At 56.4% G+C, this 15,811-nt stretch overlaps 6 protein-coding genes across 6 annotated transcripts; 2 read left to right on the top strand and 4 right to left on the bottom strand.

The window, feature by feature from the left end:
* Positions 1–110: 110 nt before the first annotated feature.
* Positions 111–2,238, bottom strand: MKK02DRAFT_32620 (amidase signature domain-containing protein; the record flags this gene model as incomplete). The annotated part of the gene is made up of 11 exons (XM_053088540.1): positions 111–177; positions 224–318; positions 382–609; positions 653–886; positions 975–999; positions 1,065–1,151; positions 1,199–1,281; positions 1,327–1,559; positions 1,606–1,668; positions 1,719–1,940; positions 2,019–2,238. 11 exons carry the CDS (start codon positions 2,236–2,238, stop codon positions 111–113), a joined length of 1,557 nt encoding a protein of 518 aa, XP_052944900.1.
* A 370-nt stretch (positions 2,239–2,608) lies between these two features.
* Positions 2,609–4,698, bottom strand: MKK02DRAFT_43802 (amidase signature domain-containing protein; the record flags this gene model as incomplete). Its single annotated transcript, XM_053092618.1, has 10 exons — positions 2,609–2,675; positions 2,720–2,814; positions 2,867–3,094; positions 3,143–3,491; positions 3,537–3,623; positions 3,722–3,753; positions 3,808–4,049; positions 4,093–4,155; positions 4,213–4,431; positions 4,482–4,698. The coding sequence occupies 10 exons, from the start codon at positions 4,696–4,698 to the stop codon at positions 2,609–2,611; spliced, it is 1,599 nt and encodes a 532-aa protein (XP_052944899.1).
* Positions 4,699–5,029: 331 nt separating this feature from the next.
* MKK02DRAFT_43801 (uncharacterized protein) lies at positions 5,030–5,883 on the bottom strand (the record flags this gene model as incomplete). The annotated part of the gene is made up of 5 exons (XM_053092617.1): positions 5,030–5,155; positions 5,204–5,330; positions 5,441–5,540; positions 5,590–5,704; positions 5,764–5,883. The coding sequence occupies 5 exons, from the start codon at positions 5,881–5,883 to the stop codon at positions 5,030–5,032; spliced, it is 588 nt and encodes a 195-aa protein (XP_052944898.1).
* A 433-nt stretch (positions 5,884–6,316) lies between these two features.
* Positions 6,317–8,239, top strand: MKK02DRAFT_43800 (uncharacterized protein; the record flags this gene model as incomplete). The annotated part of the gene is made up of 9 exons (XM_053092616.1): positions 6,317–6,389; positions 6,438–6,509; positions 6,557–6,817; positions 6,863–7,082; positions 7,128–7,832; positions 7,877–7,984; positions 8,030–8,072; positions 8,121–8,182; positions 8,227–8,239. The coding sequence occupies 9 exons, from the start codon at positions 6,317–6,319 to the stop codon at positions 8,237–8,239; spliced, it is 1,557 nt and encodes a 518-aa protein (XP_052944897.1).
* A 90-nt stretch (positions 8,240–8,329) lies between these two features.
* MKK02DRAFT_36580 (uncharacterized protein) lies at positions 8,330–9,377 on the bottom strand (the record flags this gene model as incomplete). Its single annotated transcript, XM_053089449.1, has 5 exons — positions 8,330–8,493; positions 8,546–8,689; positions 8,744–8,901; positions 9,119–9,302; positions 9,353–9,377. The coding sequence occupies 5 exons, from the start codon at positions 9,375–9,377 to the stop codon at positions 8,330–8,332; spliced, it is 675 nt and encodes a 224-aa protein (XP_052944896.1).
* Positions 9,378–9,715: 338 nt separating this feature from the next.
* Positions 9,716–14,637, top strand: MKK02DRAFT_43798 (uncharacterized protein; the record flags this gene model as incomplete). The annotated part of the gene is made up of 11 exons (XM_053092615.1): positions 9,716–9,992; positions 10,038–11,401; positions 11,448–11,744; positions 11,787–11,904; positions 11,949–12,227; positions 12,269–12,977; positions 13,020–13,256; positions 13,289–13,406; positions 13,440–13,804; positions 13,846–14,314; positions 14,362–14,637. The coding sequence occupies 11 exons, from the start codon at positions 9,716–9,718 to the stop codon at positions 14,635–14,637; spliced, it is 4,509 nt and encodes a 1,502-aa protein (XP_052944895.1).
* Positions 14,638–15,811: the final 1,174 nt, after the last annotated feature.

Below are 15,811 nucleotides of genomic sequence, written 5' to 3'. Positions count from 1 at the left end.
ATGCAGGGGCGATACAGCCTAGGGCAGTGACGCGATAGCTGATGAGATCAATGAAAGCACCCCTTGAGGATCAGTGCATCCAAAACGAGACTTTGCCCTGCTCAACAATTCTACTTCGCCACCCGCGCCACCGGTCCTGGTATCTTTCGCTTCGGCATGATCTCTTCGTACCCGGCACTGGAGGGGTCAGCCACCGCTGACATAGGCATCCTATAAGACTTACAGGATACCCAACAGCTTCTTCTCCTCGCCTGGTTTGGTAATGAAAAGGATGCCGAATGGTGCGCCATTTTCGCAATACCCCATTGGTGCCGTACCCTGCCTGATCAGCACAACACCCTCAACTTTAAGGCATGCTACCGCCAGACCAATCAGACTCACCTCTACATATCCCAGCGCAGCTGTCATAGCCGTCACAAACCCGAGATCTGGGCTGAAGACCAAAGCGTCCAAATTGTGCCGGTCGAATAAGTGTCCCAGCCCCCTGTCTCGGCCAAGTCGCTGCACCGTCTCCCAGGCTTCGGCATATCTAGTCGAGTCCCGTCCAGGAGACAGAAGTGAGTCGAGCAAACGTTGCTGGCAGCAGGTGCCGGGAGGCAGCTCAAGCTCCTGGAGGGTCAGCTCGTGTAATGAAGCATCGGTGTGGACCTACTGCATGTGCCTCGTTCCACTCGATTAGTTCCCTCAAGGTCCGTACAGGGCTTTTCTCGAGACGCCCCATGTACTCCTCCATATCCTCTCTGGCCGAAGTCTCCATGATGGTCATAATTGCCGTGTCAATGTCGTCCAGATCGCCCGTGCTCAGGTCCATGTTGACGTCGATGACCTCGGCGCCCGCTTTCTCCGCTAGGGTCTCCGCAGTAGCCTTGAGCGTCTTCTCGACTTCCTTGATGCAAGTGCGAGGTAGGACTCGCCGACCGTCCGCTTCGTCGAGAAAGTGGTCTCGGACAAGGCCGAGGCGGAGTGGCGCGGACCGGGCTCGCAGCGAGAAGGGGGAGTCTGCCTTTGTAGCACCGAGGTATCCGGCATGTCAGCGATGCCATTGCATGCGGTATCAGACCTACCTGCCGTCCGAGAATGTCAGCGCGTCTAGCAGTATCGCAATACCTCGTGTGGTGAAGCCCATCGGACCAACGGTGTCGAGGTCCTTACTGTCATATCAGAGGGAGCCCCCAAACAGAGCAAGCGCGTGACTGACCTTATCGGGACTACCCCTGTGACGGAAACGAGACCTGTTGTTGGTCTCATAGCGTAAAGAGCTGCTCGGCTAGCCGGCGAGATCTACAGCTTTAGCTTATCATCGTGTGGGATAGATGACAGACGCACCACTGAGCCTCCGGTATCGGTCCCCAGCGCGGCGGCCCCGAAGCCAGCGCTGACCCCCACCGCACTGCCCGACGAGCTCCCAAGCGGGTCCCCACCCGCTGCAAATCCGCCTTCGACGTATGCTGACGAGGTCTGCCCACCGACAGCGGACCAGCCATTTGGGATCCCCTCATCCCAGAACTCGAGGATGCCCTTCCAGCCGGCGAACTCGTTCAGATTGGTTTTGGCGATGACTGCAGGTCAGCTGGGAGCTACCTCAGGAGTAGGTTTGGAGCGTACTGATGGCTCCGGCATCGCGAAGCTTCCTGATCACCTCAGCATCTTCCTTGACCACAGACTCCTCTGAACCGTCAGCTGAAAGGCTCAGGTGAAGGCTAGGGACACAGACGTACTGAATGCAAAATTCCCCGCAGAAGTGTTCATGCCCAACTCCGGCTCGGTAGCTATATTGTCCTTGACCAAAATGGGAATACCGTGGAGTGGACTCCTTACTGTCCCCGCCTGGCGCTCTTCATCCAAGCGAGCGGCGATGTTGATGACATCTCCCCTTAATGGAGCAGCCTGAATAACGGCGCGAAGGTTCAGGCCTTGGTGGTTGTTCTTCTCGATATTGACTGAAGATCGTCAGCGTTATCCAGACAGATCACTAACGCCCCAGTAAGCGATCCATCTGAAGACGAGACATGACTTACACAGATAAGCTTTGACCAGATCGACCGAGGAGAGACTGCCATTTTTCAAGAATGTGCCTATCTCCTCGGTGGACGTCTGCAGGAGGTCCAGTCCAGTGGGCAGGGTCGGAAAGGCTGCAAGCGTTGTTTGGACGGGTGAAAGGATAGCCTGCCGATCCGCAAGTGTGATCAGATAGGAGAACGTGGGCTGTATGAGCAAGGTGAGGAGGAAGTGCAGCATCTAGACGGGTTGTATTTGCTAGTATGGTCAGAATACAAGTCAAAGGCGGAACGAACGTTAACATGGTAGTGCAGGTTGTTGTGCTTTCGGCCAGCAGGAAGGAAGCGGACAGGCCAAGGAAGCCGGAACTCTATTCAGCTTTTGCCAGATGAACTGTGTGGGAGGACAGCGATGCCTTTGACCTGCGGATCGAGATCCCTTGCCAAAGTGAGGACGAGGTACGAGGGCTTTATGCGCGTGAAGCTGAATGATGTACACTACATGGACATGTATGTGCAGTATGAAGTAGATGTACACTGGACTGTAAGCTTTTGGACCAGAATGGGAATCGGCCTACGCACCACCCAGATATTCCATAGTCTTGGTCTCATCAAGTGCTCGTCTTTTCCATCGGCGCCGGAGTCCTCCTTCTGGGCATTATCGCCTCATATCCAGCCCTACACTGTCAGCTGGACCAACATCTCGAGCAAGGAAGACTCACATGATCCCAAGCAACTTCTCCTCCTGCCCCGGTCTGACCACAAACAGGATCCCAAACGGCGCCCCATTCTTGCAATATCCCATTGGAGCCGTTCCCTGCTGTGTCAATACTTTTTCTCAGATCAATCTAGCGGTATGTACGACTCACCTCGGCGTATCCTTGAGGAGATACAATGCCCGATGGCAAACCCAGCTCTGGGCTGAACACCAGCGCGTCCATCCCGTACTCGTCAAAGAGGTATCCGAGACCCCTATCTCGGCCAAGCTCGTGTATGGTCTGCCATGCTTGCTTGTATTCGGACGACTTGCGGCCGGGCGAGACAAGCGAGTCGAGCAGGCGTTGTTGGCAGCATTGTCCAGGTGGAAACTCCTCTTTCTATCGTGATCAGCTTGACGCTCCTCATAATCCAGTGCTTGGACCTACCGCATGTGCCTCATTCCACTCAACGACATCCCTTAGCGTCCTCACCGGACTCTCCGCCAGTCCCGCCATGTACCCCTCCAGATCCTCCTTGAATCCCGTAGTCATGACCACACCCGTCGCCGCGTTGAGGCGCACGAGATCCGCGAAGTTGAGCTGCATGTTGACGTGGATCACAGCCGCTCCCGCCACCTTGGACAGCATAGCCATCGTAGACCTCAAAGCCTGCTCGACCTCCGAGACGCAGGCGTTGAGACTGGTCATACGGCCGTCTGCCTCGTCTAGGAAGTTTCTCCGGACTAGGCCGAGCCGGATCGATTTGAGCGAGGGATTCTGGGTGGCTTTGAGGTATCTGCTCTATTAGCTTGCGTAGACTCCCACTGCTGATGTGACGTACCTGCCATCATTGTAGGTCAGGACATCCAACAGGATTGCGGTATCCCGGGCCGTAAAACCCATCGGACCGACGGCATCTAGTACAGACCTGATGATCAGCATAGCACAGCCACCATCCCAGAAGAGAAAGACTGACGAAACCGGTACTACTCCCTCGGTCGATATCAGATCAGTAGTCGGGCGTACACCGAATAGTGCAGCGCGACTGGCGGGATAGACTTGGCTGATCAGCTGCTGGACTAGGGTCATGACGGATTAAGTCGACTGGCCACAGAGCCAGTCGTATCCGTTCCCAGAGCGGCCGCTGCGAACCCAGCGCTGACGCCGACTGCGCTGCCCGAGGAGCTCCCTAGCGGATTGCCACCTGCCTCACATCCTCCCTCGACGTATGCTGACGAGGTCTGTCCGCCAACGGCTGACCAGCCCCAGGTTCCGCCCTTCCCCATGGCGTCCGAGGCAGATCGAGGATACGCTTTCCACCCAGAGAACTCATTGAGGTTGGCCTTGCCACTGACTGGCTGTATCAGCAATCTCCATAGCTGAATGGGCCGACTTACTGATCGCCCCAGCGGATCGCAGCTTTCTGACCACTTCTGCATCTCGCTTGACCTTGGATTCCTCTGACCTTATCAGCTAACGTTTTATAGCGCCTTTCCTCGGAGCAAGAGGACACCCACTCAGAGCAGTATTCCCCGCCGAAGTATCCATGCCCAACTCAATCTCCGTTGCCATATTGTCCTTGACCAAAATGGGAATGCCATGGAGTGGTCCCCTGATCTGTCCGGCATGGCGCTCAGCGTCCAGCGCTGTCGCAATCGCAAGAATGTTGTCGGTCGGAGCGCTCTGTATCACAGCACGTAGATTCAGGCCTTGGTGGTTGTCACGTTCGGCGTTGTCTAGACTTGTCAGCACAACAGCTCCCTGCGCAGAGGATGGGACAACAAACGGAGGTACGCCTTCACGAGGTCGACGGAGGTCAAGCTACCATTACCGAGATAGATGCCGAGCTCTTCGATCGACGTCTGGAGGAGATTGAGACCGAGGGGCAAAGGGGGCGATGGAAGCGAGCCGGTAGTATGCTCGAGGCGCAGGATGGCCTGGTCCGTATTGGCCAAGGCAACATGGCAGCAGACGAGGATCAGTAGCGTTGGAATGAGACGCATCATACAGGTGCTGTGAGTGTGAGTGATGCAAGCGTGCTAATGCCAGCGATCACATTATGGAGTTAGGGCATCAAGCCAAGCTTCCAAAGGAGGCAGGGACGCAATCAAAGGAGGGGCATACCTTTGGTGCTCTGCCTCAGGAAGTTGAGCGATGAGCAGCAGGGCAGCGACGCACTCTCTGAAGCCGGAAGTGAGAGTGAGGTATAACACCAGATGAGTATTATACATGCGGGATATGATATTCTACCTCGTGATATCAGCTATTTTCGCATCAGAGCCAGCATATACCTACAACAAAAGTCACCAGTCCTTGAGCTCCGCCGTGCCTTCGTCATGTCTGGGACGCCCCATACCCATCTCGCTCCTCCTTCCTCGGTTCCAGAGTCTGCAGCACCCCCATCGCCTTGACAAGGAATGGTTTCAGCTCCATCAGCTCTAGCGGCGTCAAGCCATTCATCTGCTCATGTCAGCTGAATGTCTCCCACATATAGACCGACTAGCCGACCTGGAGATAGCTCCCCTGCATGACGCCCTCGCTTTGCAGACCGAGCCTGATCTTGGCTTGGCGGACTTCGCGCAGGTCTTTCAGAAGAGAGCGGAGTTGGGCGGGTAGATGCAGGTCATCTGGGGCTCTGCGGGCGGTCAGCTCTTTTCCAACTACACCAGAGCATGCGCAAGCTCCTGCAGCAGGATGCAAACCCTTGAGATAGGCTCCCAATAGACGCAGAGAAGGCCTACTCACACGTCAAGCAGCACCTTGCCAGTTTCGATAAACCGCCTCGGCAGCTTATTGAACCCATCCTGATTCTCCTTTTCCTCCTTCAATAACGCCTGCAGTCGTTCTGCGCGTCATCAGCTCTTCTCCCTGCCCATTCTTGCAGCGCGACTGACCGACTTGTAGCCATTCTGGAGCTACGATCCGGCATTTTCGTTTCCGCTTTAGCGAGAGGGCCATCCAGAGTGGAACTGAGGTAGATGAGGGCGGGACGAAGGGACCGTATACTCCCTGGATGGGTCAGCTTCTCTTCTATCCACCCTGAGAGCAGTGGGACTAAGAGAGCTCACACTCAGTACTCGAATCTTCGTCATGGAGAACGAAGGAACGATCGAGATGACCTCTTCCTCTGCGAGAAAGGTGAGCTCGTCCGGTGTGAGCCCATGTTGCAGGTGTTTCGGGAGGGCCATAGTGGTCGCTCAGCGCACCATCTAGCTTCCTGACGCCGCGTCGAGGTCTGTATGGTGCGGCCCGTCGTCGCTGTCGATGACAGATATCAGAGTATTGACGGATTCATGCCCCTTGCAGATCCTGGACGCGTCCCGCTCAGGCGCCAGCTGCTGCAGGCACGGTACGCGTACGGCGCGTGCTGACAGCCACGTGGCTTTGGATGTTTCTGATGATCTCCCGCCAAAGAGAGCAGCAGCAGCGAAAGATAGGAGTATCATGCCCCTCTATAACTATCACTTGATTGCTGTCTATATCATACTTTGACGCCCCTTCACGACCGACAGTAGGAACGCAACGAGCGGCCAAGTCAATCAAAAAACATCAAGGGAGATCTTCTCGCGTCCGCCGCAACAAGCCCACTCGTCGCTTTCTGGTCGTGCAGATCCGCACGAAATGCTTCGCGAGGTGAAGTTGAAGGAGGATGAGCCTCAATGGCTGCAAAACATGAAGTATGGGCAGACATATGGTGAGTACCAATCCTGGTAGATAGCTCGAGCATGAGCTGATGGAACAGGTATCTCGAATAAGATATGGACGATAGTGTCTGGGTGTCTTGTCCTCTTTACCTTCTCCCGCCTTGTCCTCTGTACGTGTCACATTTGACCTTGGCCTGATATGAAGCTGATAATATAGCCTCCACCGACCCTGTATCCCTCTACGCCTCGCCCGACTCGCTCATCACCGCCGCGGACTACCTGAACGCCTCGGCATCAGATCCGCCCCCCTTTGCCTTCTGCCCCGTCTTTGGCCCAGGGGACGCTATCGGCGAGAAGCGCGGACAATGGGGGCTGCTGCGGTCGAGACTGCACATGGGGAGCGGGGCGAGGGTGCAGAAGGTGATTCAGAAGGGGTTGGCGGGGGAGGCCGTGACAATATCGGTTCTTGGAGGGTCAAGTGAGTTCCTCTGGCTCGCAGTATAGAGCAATGCTAATAGCGTAGTCTCAGCATGTCACGGAGCAGGCGATGATGTTGTCTCGCCGACATGCTACCCATCTCGAATATTCGACTGGTGGAACAATATCTTCCCACATCCCGCATCGCAGCTCACCAACGGTGCGGTCAGAAAAGCCGACTCGAGCTACTTTGGGTACTGCTCGATGCACCACCTCCCGGACCAGACGGATCTGATCATCCTGGAGTTTGACGCGAGTGATCCCAAGTAAGTCGTACCGCTAAGGTCACTGGGACTCATGCTAATATGCAGCGACCCCGCTTGGATGAACCACTTTGAGCTCCTTGTCCGGTCTCTTCTGGTCCGCCCCGACGCGCCCGCCGTGATCATCCTCGGCCACTTTTCTCCTCAAATCCACTCGCAGAACGGGTTCGCCGGCCCCGAACTACTCCACACCGTCGTCGCCCAATTCTACGACGTCCCCCACATCTCCGTCAAGGGCCTCATCTACAACCCATACATGTCGGATCCGGAAGGCCAGCGAAAGCTGTACTATGCCGACCCGGTCCTCGCCAATCGGGACGGCCACCAGCTCATCGCGGACGTGGTCACCTCGTACCTCCAGTCCCAGATCTGCGCGGGCTGGGCCGCGATGATGGGCCATGGCTTTGACGTGCCATATATGGGCAACGAGGGTGTCGCGACGAACGAAGAAGAGGAGAAGGAGCTCGAGCACAAGTCGAGCCACACCCGCGTCCCCCAGGCTATGCTCAGCGACCGGCCCTCGGACATTCTCAAGTTTAGGGAAGTCGAGCCGTTCTGCGTCACCGCGAATGATATCCTCAACCCCTTGCCGCCAAGCGAGTTTTCGGACGGGTCGTGGCTGGCCTTCCACCCCAAAACGGGCAAGGGGGCGAACGAGGAGGACAAGCATTATTGGTATGCCGAGGAAGGAGGCGCCAAGATCAGGGTACCAATTCTACTCAGCGCGGGCGATGTCACAATACACTATATTCAGTGAGTTGCGAGCTCTGCAGTGTGGGAAGAAGCTGATAGTCCAGGACGCCATCGGATGAGCCATTAGGGAATGTGGAGTGCTGGGTAGATGACAATGTTGCCAATGCGATGACATTGCGAGGGAATGCGGACGTGCATGGTCTGACCGCAACGTGAGTTATCCTCTGGCAGAAGTCGTTCCAGCTGACATGATGCAGCTTGACAAAGATCGATACTGGTGTATCGGCAGGACCGCACTACGTCAGTGGACCTTCTTTTCGTCTCTTGGGAGGTGAGCTGACTCAACAGGTCGAGTGTGTTCTGCAGGGTGAAGAAGGCAAGACGACAGCGCCATTTAAGATTCTTGGGATGTGAGTTCCACGTTCAGCCAGCGTAGTAATGTGCTGACCCGCAGCTTTGGGACGTAGAGGGTGTGTTCGATCTGTGGCAGCATATAGAGATTTGGGCTTGGTTATACAATGCATATTTGGAAACCACGCTTTCCATCTTCTTGCCCTCTAAGCTGTGATACCGACATCCAGGGGTGGGTTTGGGTTGATGACTTCTGCCGCCTTGCCTGCTTGCTCCATCTCGGCTATTGGGTCGGACGAGTCGAGGTTGATGTGGTGGATCCCGCTCGCGTCGATGAGGATACAGTTGAATTTGAACTTCAAGGTTGATCCTGCCTTAGGTCAGCTGCTGCCCAGTCTGTCTATAGGCCTGCGAGAGCTTACGCTTTCCAACTTCATCCACACACTTCTTGAGGATCTCTATGCCCTCCCGCTTGTCCACGCCCTCAGTCCACCACTTGTCCATCGTACTAAGCGCGAGATATTGTCCGAGGCCGTGAGCCGCGTATGGGACAATGGCTTTCGTTCCTATAAAGTCAGATCTTTGCCCTTGTGGAAACATCAGGGAAGAAGCGAACTCACCGAGATAATCTATCCAGTAAAGGTGCGAGGTGGAGTCGGTGATGTCAAATCCAGCGAGCATGAGGTTGACGGAGTAGGGGTGACGGGAACGAAGGGACTCGGCGAGACTGCGGCGGATCCACGCGGAGGCTGCGGCGGGGAGGAGGGGTGTGTGGTTGCTGACTGTCAGCGAGTGCGTCTGGGCGACAGACAATGGCACAGCAACCGAGCAGAGGCGGCAAGTGGAGGTCTCCTTCCGGCCCGCGACCTGTCCGCCTTGCCTCACGATCGTCTACTTCCAGCCTGGGCCTCCTTTGGCCTATCCTTGTCCAGCCCGCCTCTTGACTCCCATCGCACAGCGTGACATAAGCAGCAGATGCTCCGACTCAGACTCACCGGATCTGATATAACCTCAAGTTCCGGTCCACAAAGTCGGCAAAGTTGTTGGTATCTCCCGCTTCCCCTCCATACGCCATGGCGATATGCGGTCCCAGCGCCTTGATCTTGTTCTCATCATCCTTCATCTGGATGATGGACCGTCCAGCCGAGGTGTCGGCAGCGAGAAGGACAAAGTCCTTGCCTGGTCAATCAGCTATAGCTCCAGGTGAAGGCCGAGGAGGGTTGACCTACCTGTGAGGCCGAAGGAGCACTCCATTCTCGGTTGATGAGCTGTTTGAGGTGAATTGAAGGGTTGCTGCTATTATTGAGACGCGGTAGCCGGGCGTTCGGGGTGTGGTTTGAAGGCGATTGTGCTGCTAAGGTGGGTGATGAATCGAAGAGGTGATGAATGATACAGCAAGGAATGCGAAGCTGGCGGTGGTCAATTACGCGGTGTCAGCTGGCGAGCCTAAAGGAGAGGATTAGATAGGCGGCGCTATCATCAGGGTAGGCGCGTCAAGATAGGCGCCTGGACGCGTCCCGCTGGCAATAGCTGCCAGCTGGAGCTCCACCTCAGCCGTTGCTCTTGTCAACTACAAACACCTAGCCAGCATCATGACAAGCCCGACAGACCTCCCAGCGCTTACGCTACTGCTGCAGGAGATCCAATCCCTGACCTCCTCTATGCGAAGGAATCAGCGATGGGCAACAGGGTCCGCTCAGCACTTTACGACCTCGCAGCCCCCGCTTCCGCCTTACCTGCGCGCGGGGGGCAAGAAGCGCGGATCTCCACCTCGGAAGGGGCGGGCAAGTCTGGACGGAGGTAATGTGGATGAGGGGGATTTGATGCTCGGGTTCGTGGAGCTTCGGCGTAGCTTGATAGAGACCAAGAGTGAGTTGTGGTCAAGTCAACAATCCGCCAGGGCTCATAAAGTAGACATCTCCACGCTGCAGCCTTTGGACATCTCGGCGCCGTTCCTCGCTCTCATACGATCGCCTTTGACGTCTGGACCTATCACCTCGCTGGCTCTGACCTCGCTCAACGCGGTCATCCTTAACGTTCTCCCATTGTTCCTCGCTCCTCCCCCAAAGGTCACAACTCCTTCGACCCCGCTCCAGGTCTGCCTCGCACACATCACCTCGACTCTGTCGTCATGTCGCTTCCCGTCATCATCGCCGCAGCAGGACGAGCTGGTCCTGCTCCGCCTACTCCGGGTGATCGAGTCGCTAGCCATGCCTGTTCCGATGCCGAGCAGCAGTGGGAGCGGAAGCATGCTGGATCAGATGGCGGATGAGTCGGTGTGTGAGCTATTAGAGGTGGGACTGGGGATGTTGGCGCGCGCAAGGCTGAGTGAGGGGCTGCGCGGGACCGCACAGAGCTGCGTCCAGATCATCGTCCGGGCGGTCTTTGGGCGGCTAAAGGGGTTGACGCAGGAGGATGTCGACAAGCTACTCGAGTCGGCCAAGGAAAAGGAGAAGGAGGCGGAGGTACAAGAGAATGGCAAGGACGAGGAGGACCTCACGCCGCCGCCATTCACGCCGTACGGTCTACCCACCATCCTCGAGCTTCTGCGCGTCCTCATTGCGCTACTCGACCCGGCGGACCAGGCGCACACCGACTCGATGCGCCTCGCTGCGTTATCAGTGCTCAACACGGCGCTGGAAGTCGGTGGGAGTAGTCTGGGAGAGTGGTCAGAGCTTCGAGAAGGGGTCAGGGACGAAGGGTGTCGATACCTCTTCCAATTGACCCGGTCGGACGCGTCGATCCTCCTCGGCCAGTCCCTCCGAACTACCTCCACCCTCTTCTCCACTATGCTCCCTCATCTCAAACTCCAGCTTGAACTCTTCCTTTCGTACCTCATCGACCGTCTCACACCCCAAACACCTCCCCCTCAAATTAACTATGGCAACTCTTCGCGCCCCAGTACCCCCTCCACCGCTACTTTCGATCACACCGATACTACACCGTCTACACCGCGGCCCATCTCCCTCCTCCCGCCTGTACCCAACGAGACGCGCGAGCTCATGCTCGAGACGTTGACGCAAATAGCGCTCAGGCCGAGCTTTATGGCGGATTGCTGGGTCAACTATGACTGTTCGGCGGATAGCGAGGATATCTTTGAGCGATTAATTGGTTTCTTGACGAGGGGAGTGTACCCGTCTGGTCCGCCAAAGCAGGATGGGACGACCAACCTCTTTGATGGACTCGACGCGGCCCAGCTGTTGAGTTTGGAGATATTGCTGGGGCTTGTCAGCTCCATGTCGGAAAGGATGGACGATGGGGGAGAGTCATGGCCATCAGTGAGTTTACGATGTCTCTAGAAAGTTCTCTCGGCTGACATGGCAGTCTGCGCCGCCAGCGTCCGACTTTAGCGACCAAAAAGAGCGCAAGGGTGTTCTCCTTGCCGGTGCAGCGGCCTTCAACGCCAAACCCAAGAACGGTATTGCGTTCCTCGAAAAAGAAGGTGTCATCACCGTTGACCCCTCTGCGCCTGGGACGGACGAGGAAAAGCGGAATAAGGCCATTGCCAAGTTCCTCCGGTCATCGTCTCGGCTCGACAAGAAGCTTATCGGAGAGTACATCTCTGGGCACGATAAGGTCGACCTGCTCAAGGCTTTCCTGGCGTCTTTCGACTTCAAGGGGGTGAGTAAGCTCATGAATGGCTGAGACGGGGCTGACTAGCAGAAATCCATCGCGGATGCTATGCGGGAACTACTCGAGACTTTCCGGCTACCGGGCGAGTCGCAGCCAATCTCGCGTATCACCGAGGTGTTTGCAGAACAACTCTTTTCCACTTCTCCCCGTAAGCTAGGTGTCCCTCCGTTACGACTAAAGCTGACTTTGCAGCGGAGATCGCCAGCCAAGATGCCGCCTACGTCCTAGCCTACTCGGTCATCATGCTCAATACGGACCAGCACAACCCTCAAAACCGGAAACGCATGACCATCGACGACTACAAGCGGAACCTGCGCGGAGTCAATGATGGGAAGGACTTTGATCCTGAGTACTTGGCGGCGATCCACGAGAGTATCAAGAAGAAGGAGATCATCCTGCCAGAGGAGCATGTGGGGCAGCCGGGGTTCGATTATGCCTGGAAAGGATTGATGCAGCGGGCGAGGACTGCAGGTGAGTTCTCACGTGAAGTGATGGGGCGAGCTGATAATTAGGCCCGATGATCTCGTGCAATACCGCCCAATTCGACGAGGCGATGTTCAAGCTCTCTTGGCGTCCGCTCATCTCGTCCATCGCCTACGCGTTCACCATGTCGGCCCAGGACGAGCATGTCATACAAAAAGCCATCACTGGGTTCCGGCAATGCGCCTCGCTCGCTGGCCACTTCAAACTGCCCGAGGTATTCGACACGATCGTACAGTCCCTTGCGGCAGCGACTGGTCTTCTCGACGAGGGTGACTATCAAATGTCCAACTTCCCCATCGTCGAGAAGGATAACCAAAGTCTTATTGTCTCTCCCTTGGCGATCCGCTTTGGCCAGAGCTACCGGAGCCAACTCGCCACTGTCGTCCTCTTCACTATCGCGAACGGGAATGGCGCGGCGATCCGGTCCGGCTGGACGCAGATCTTCGAGATGTTCCAAACGCTCTTTTTGCACTCGCTCCTCCCGGCCCCAATGCTTCAGATGGAGGACTTCCTGGCCGGACAGACCACCATCCCGATGAAGGCAGCGGCGGCGCCGCAGGTGGATCGAAGGCCGGAGGGAGGTCTGCTTTCGGCGTTGTCAAGCTATTTGCTCAGCCCATACGGAGGCGAGGCGGAGGTCGTTGCGGTAGAGACAAGCGAGGAGGACGTTGAGAACACGCTGGTAGCGGTTGATTGTCTGAATTCGTGCAAGCTGGAAGAGCTGTATGCGGAGATCCTGTAAGTCATTACTGTAGACATTGGATGTGGCTGACATGGAAGGAGCCTGGACGTGGACGCCCTCATTCCTGCGCTACAAGCGATTCGACAACTCGCAGAAGACCGGACGACCGGTAAACTCACCGCTCGGCGAAACAGCACCGAGCTGAGCGAGACTGGCTCTCCGCGGCGATTCCAGAACCTCGACGGGCCGCTCCCGTACGATCCGGCCTGCGTCTTTCACCTGGAGATGATGGTCTCTTTGGCGAGCAGGGGGAAGAAGCATATCGCCGAGACTTGGTATGTCCCACCACAAGCCAAGCTGACGATAGGCCGATCATCTTCGAATACATCTCGACCCTTCTCAGCTCGGCCCAGAGCTTCAGTGTCCTGCTGATTGAGCGTGCTGTTGTCGGTCTCTTGCGACTATGCCTGGTGGTTTCGGAGACCGTACGTCTGCCTCTTTTTTCCGCTGATCTCCAGCCTACTCTGCGGGATCAACTCTACATCGCCCTCGACGTGCTCCGCTCTCTACCTTCTTCGGTCCTCTCGGCGGTCTCGGAGCAGCTCATGGCTGGAATCGCCAAGATCCTCGAGAAGGACACGGAAGTCGTCAAGTCCCAGACAGAATGGGGGCTCATTATTGCTCTTTTCCGGGCTACCGTCAACCACCCCGAGGCGAGCAAGGTGACATTGGGGATTGTAAGGCGGATGGTGAATGAGCAGATCCCGCCAGTGACGCTTGACAATTGGGGAGGGGTCGTGGCGCTCTTGGACGAGTTTGCGACCGGTGCGGGGGCAGCTACGGCGGGCAGGGCGCAGCGCAAGACTCCTCAGCAGGCTTCACTGTAAGTCCTCCTCCAATTTGCTGGGCCTGGCTCACTGGCAGCGGTCCTGCGGTCGAACGAGGCCTCTCCGCCCTCGACTCGGTATACGACCTCCGCCTCGTCATTCCCGCCCTTACCGCCTCTTACCCATCCACAAACGCCTGGGACACCTTCCACTTACCCCCACTCCTCATCCTCTCCAAACACTGCATCAACCACTCGCGCGAGATCCGCCAACGCGCCATATCGTACCTCCAGCGTATCCTGCTCTCGCCCAACCTTCTCGATATCCATGGCAACCCCGAGACGCTGCCGGTCATCTTTGACCGAGTGCTCTTCCCCATCATGGATGAGCTGGCGAAACCGCAGCTCGAGTCGGGGATGGGCGAGACGAGGTTGAGAGCGGCAACGCTGCTGTGCAAGGTGTTTTTGCAGTATGTCGTACGGTTATCGGAGGGGGATGTGGTGGGGGAGTTGTTTGTCAAGGTGCTGGAGAAGCTCGAGAGGTTTATGAGGAATGAGAGAGATATGGTGAGCTATTTCTTCTTTCCAGGCTGCGCGGAGCTGACTATTTGCAGAATGAAGCAGGCGAGTCGCTGAAGAACGTCATCCTCGTCATGCACTCGTCAGGGATTCTCTTACCGCCACCGTCGACACCAGCAGCAGCCACCACTGAAACACCATCCGAGGCGGTCGTAGACACAAGGACGGATGCGCAGAAGAAGCTGTGGACAGCGAGTAGGGACAGGATCGAGAGGGTCTTGCCGGGGTTCTTGGAGGAGGTGATGGCGAATCAGCCGGAGGAGAAGAAGATGGAAAAGGTAAAAACGCAGCAGGAGGGGGTGGTAGCTTAGGTAGAATATCTGAAGAGAATAGATGCATCTTTGGGATCTTGGAAAGATTCTGTAGGCGCTGGTATCAAGGGTAGGGTGACCAATCAAGACGATCCGAGATATCGATAGATGAGGATATGAAGGGTGGTTGCAGGGCTAGTTTGTGGGTGATGATGATGCCGCTCTGGGGGCGAGGGTGTCGAGAGCAGCGCTCAACCTCGTCGATAAGACATGTCTCCCGATCATATATCGGCGGCGCAGTGGCTAGTGCCCAATCGGCTCCTGGTACTGGGAGTCAATCGCTGTTCTTCGGATGCGCCGATCAGACCTGTTCGGCCTCATCGACAACGCCATCGTTTGATGACAACACACCAGTACGCTCACACCGTCTGCCTTTACAGTTCACACCGTACTCTACACCAGCCGCTTGGGATACTCCGCCCCCTCGGAGCCAGCGTCTTGATGCAAATAGTCCGGAGTGCTTGTGGCGGTCGACTCCAGCATCTTGGAGCATGTAGGCTGGAACAAAGACTCGACCCAGGTTTGTAAAATGCCGACCGTTCTTTAGCGTGGTACCCTTGGCCCCAAGGATCCAAAATCATAGGTCTGGGGTAGCCATTCAGACCCAGGAACTGATCAAGCGCTCCCCAGCTCCACTCCTCGGCACTTGATCTCATAGCTTGCACACTAGTCCAGTGGACCAGTACTAGATCTTCTTCTAGCGGCCGGCCCCTCCCCCTTTCACCTCGCCACGCCACTCACCCACTTTCCTTGGCGTCTACCAGTGAACATTACGAGTAGCCTCGCTGGCGACCGGACACCAGTGTCAGAGATCGCTGACCTGATTCGATCAGTCACTGTCTCGACTGACGAGTCTTCTCGGACAACATCCTGGTTCGTCGCCGTCTCGACGATCACAGGCGCGTGGGAAACCTTTGAAAAGCATGATCTCCTCGACCGAGGCGCTGATTCGTTTTCGCCACTCACTCTATCTGCCACCCGCGCTCAGCTGTAGTAACTACGGCTTGTGGCACCTGGATTTTGTGAGTCGCTTTCGACATTGAATCTGAGGTTGAGCTTAGCTTCTCACTGATAAGGTGAAGGAGGATCAGGATGTCTATAACACAGACTCAGACCCGTGTCTTTCCGCATTTTAGCTTCCAGCAAGCACTACGGTCATATACAGACGAACCCT

This window comes from Dioszegia hungarica (genome assembly GCF_025882075.1).
Source record: "Dioszegia hungarica strain PDD-24b-2 chromosome Unknown MKK02contig_8, whole genome shotgun sequence".
NCBI classification, from domain to species: Eukaryota; Fungi; Basidiomycota; class Tremellomycetes; order Tremellales; family Bulleribasidiaceae; genus Dioszegia; species Dioszegia hungarica.
This window is presented reverse-complemented; position numbering and strand designations above follow the sequence as displayed.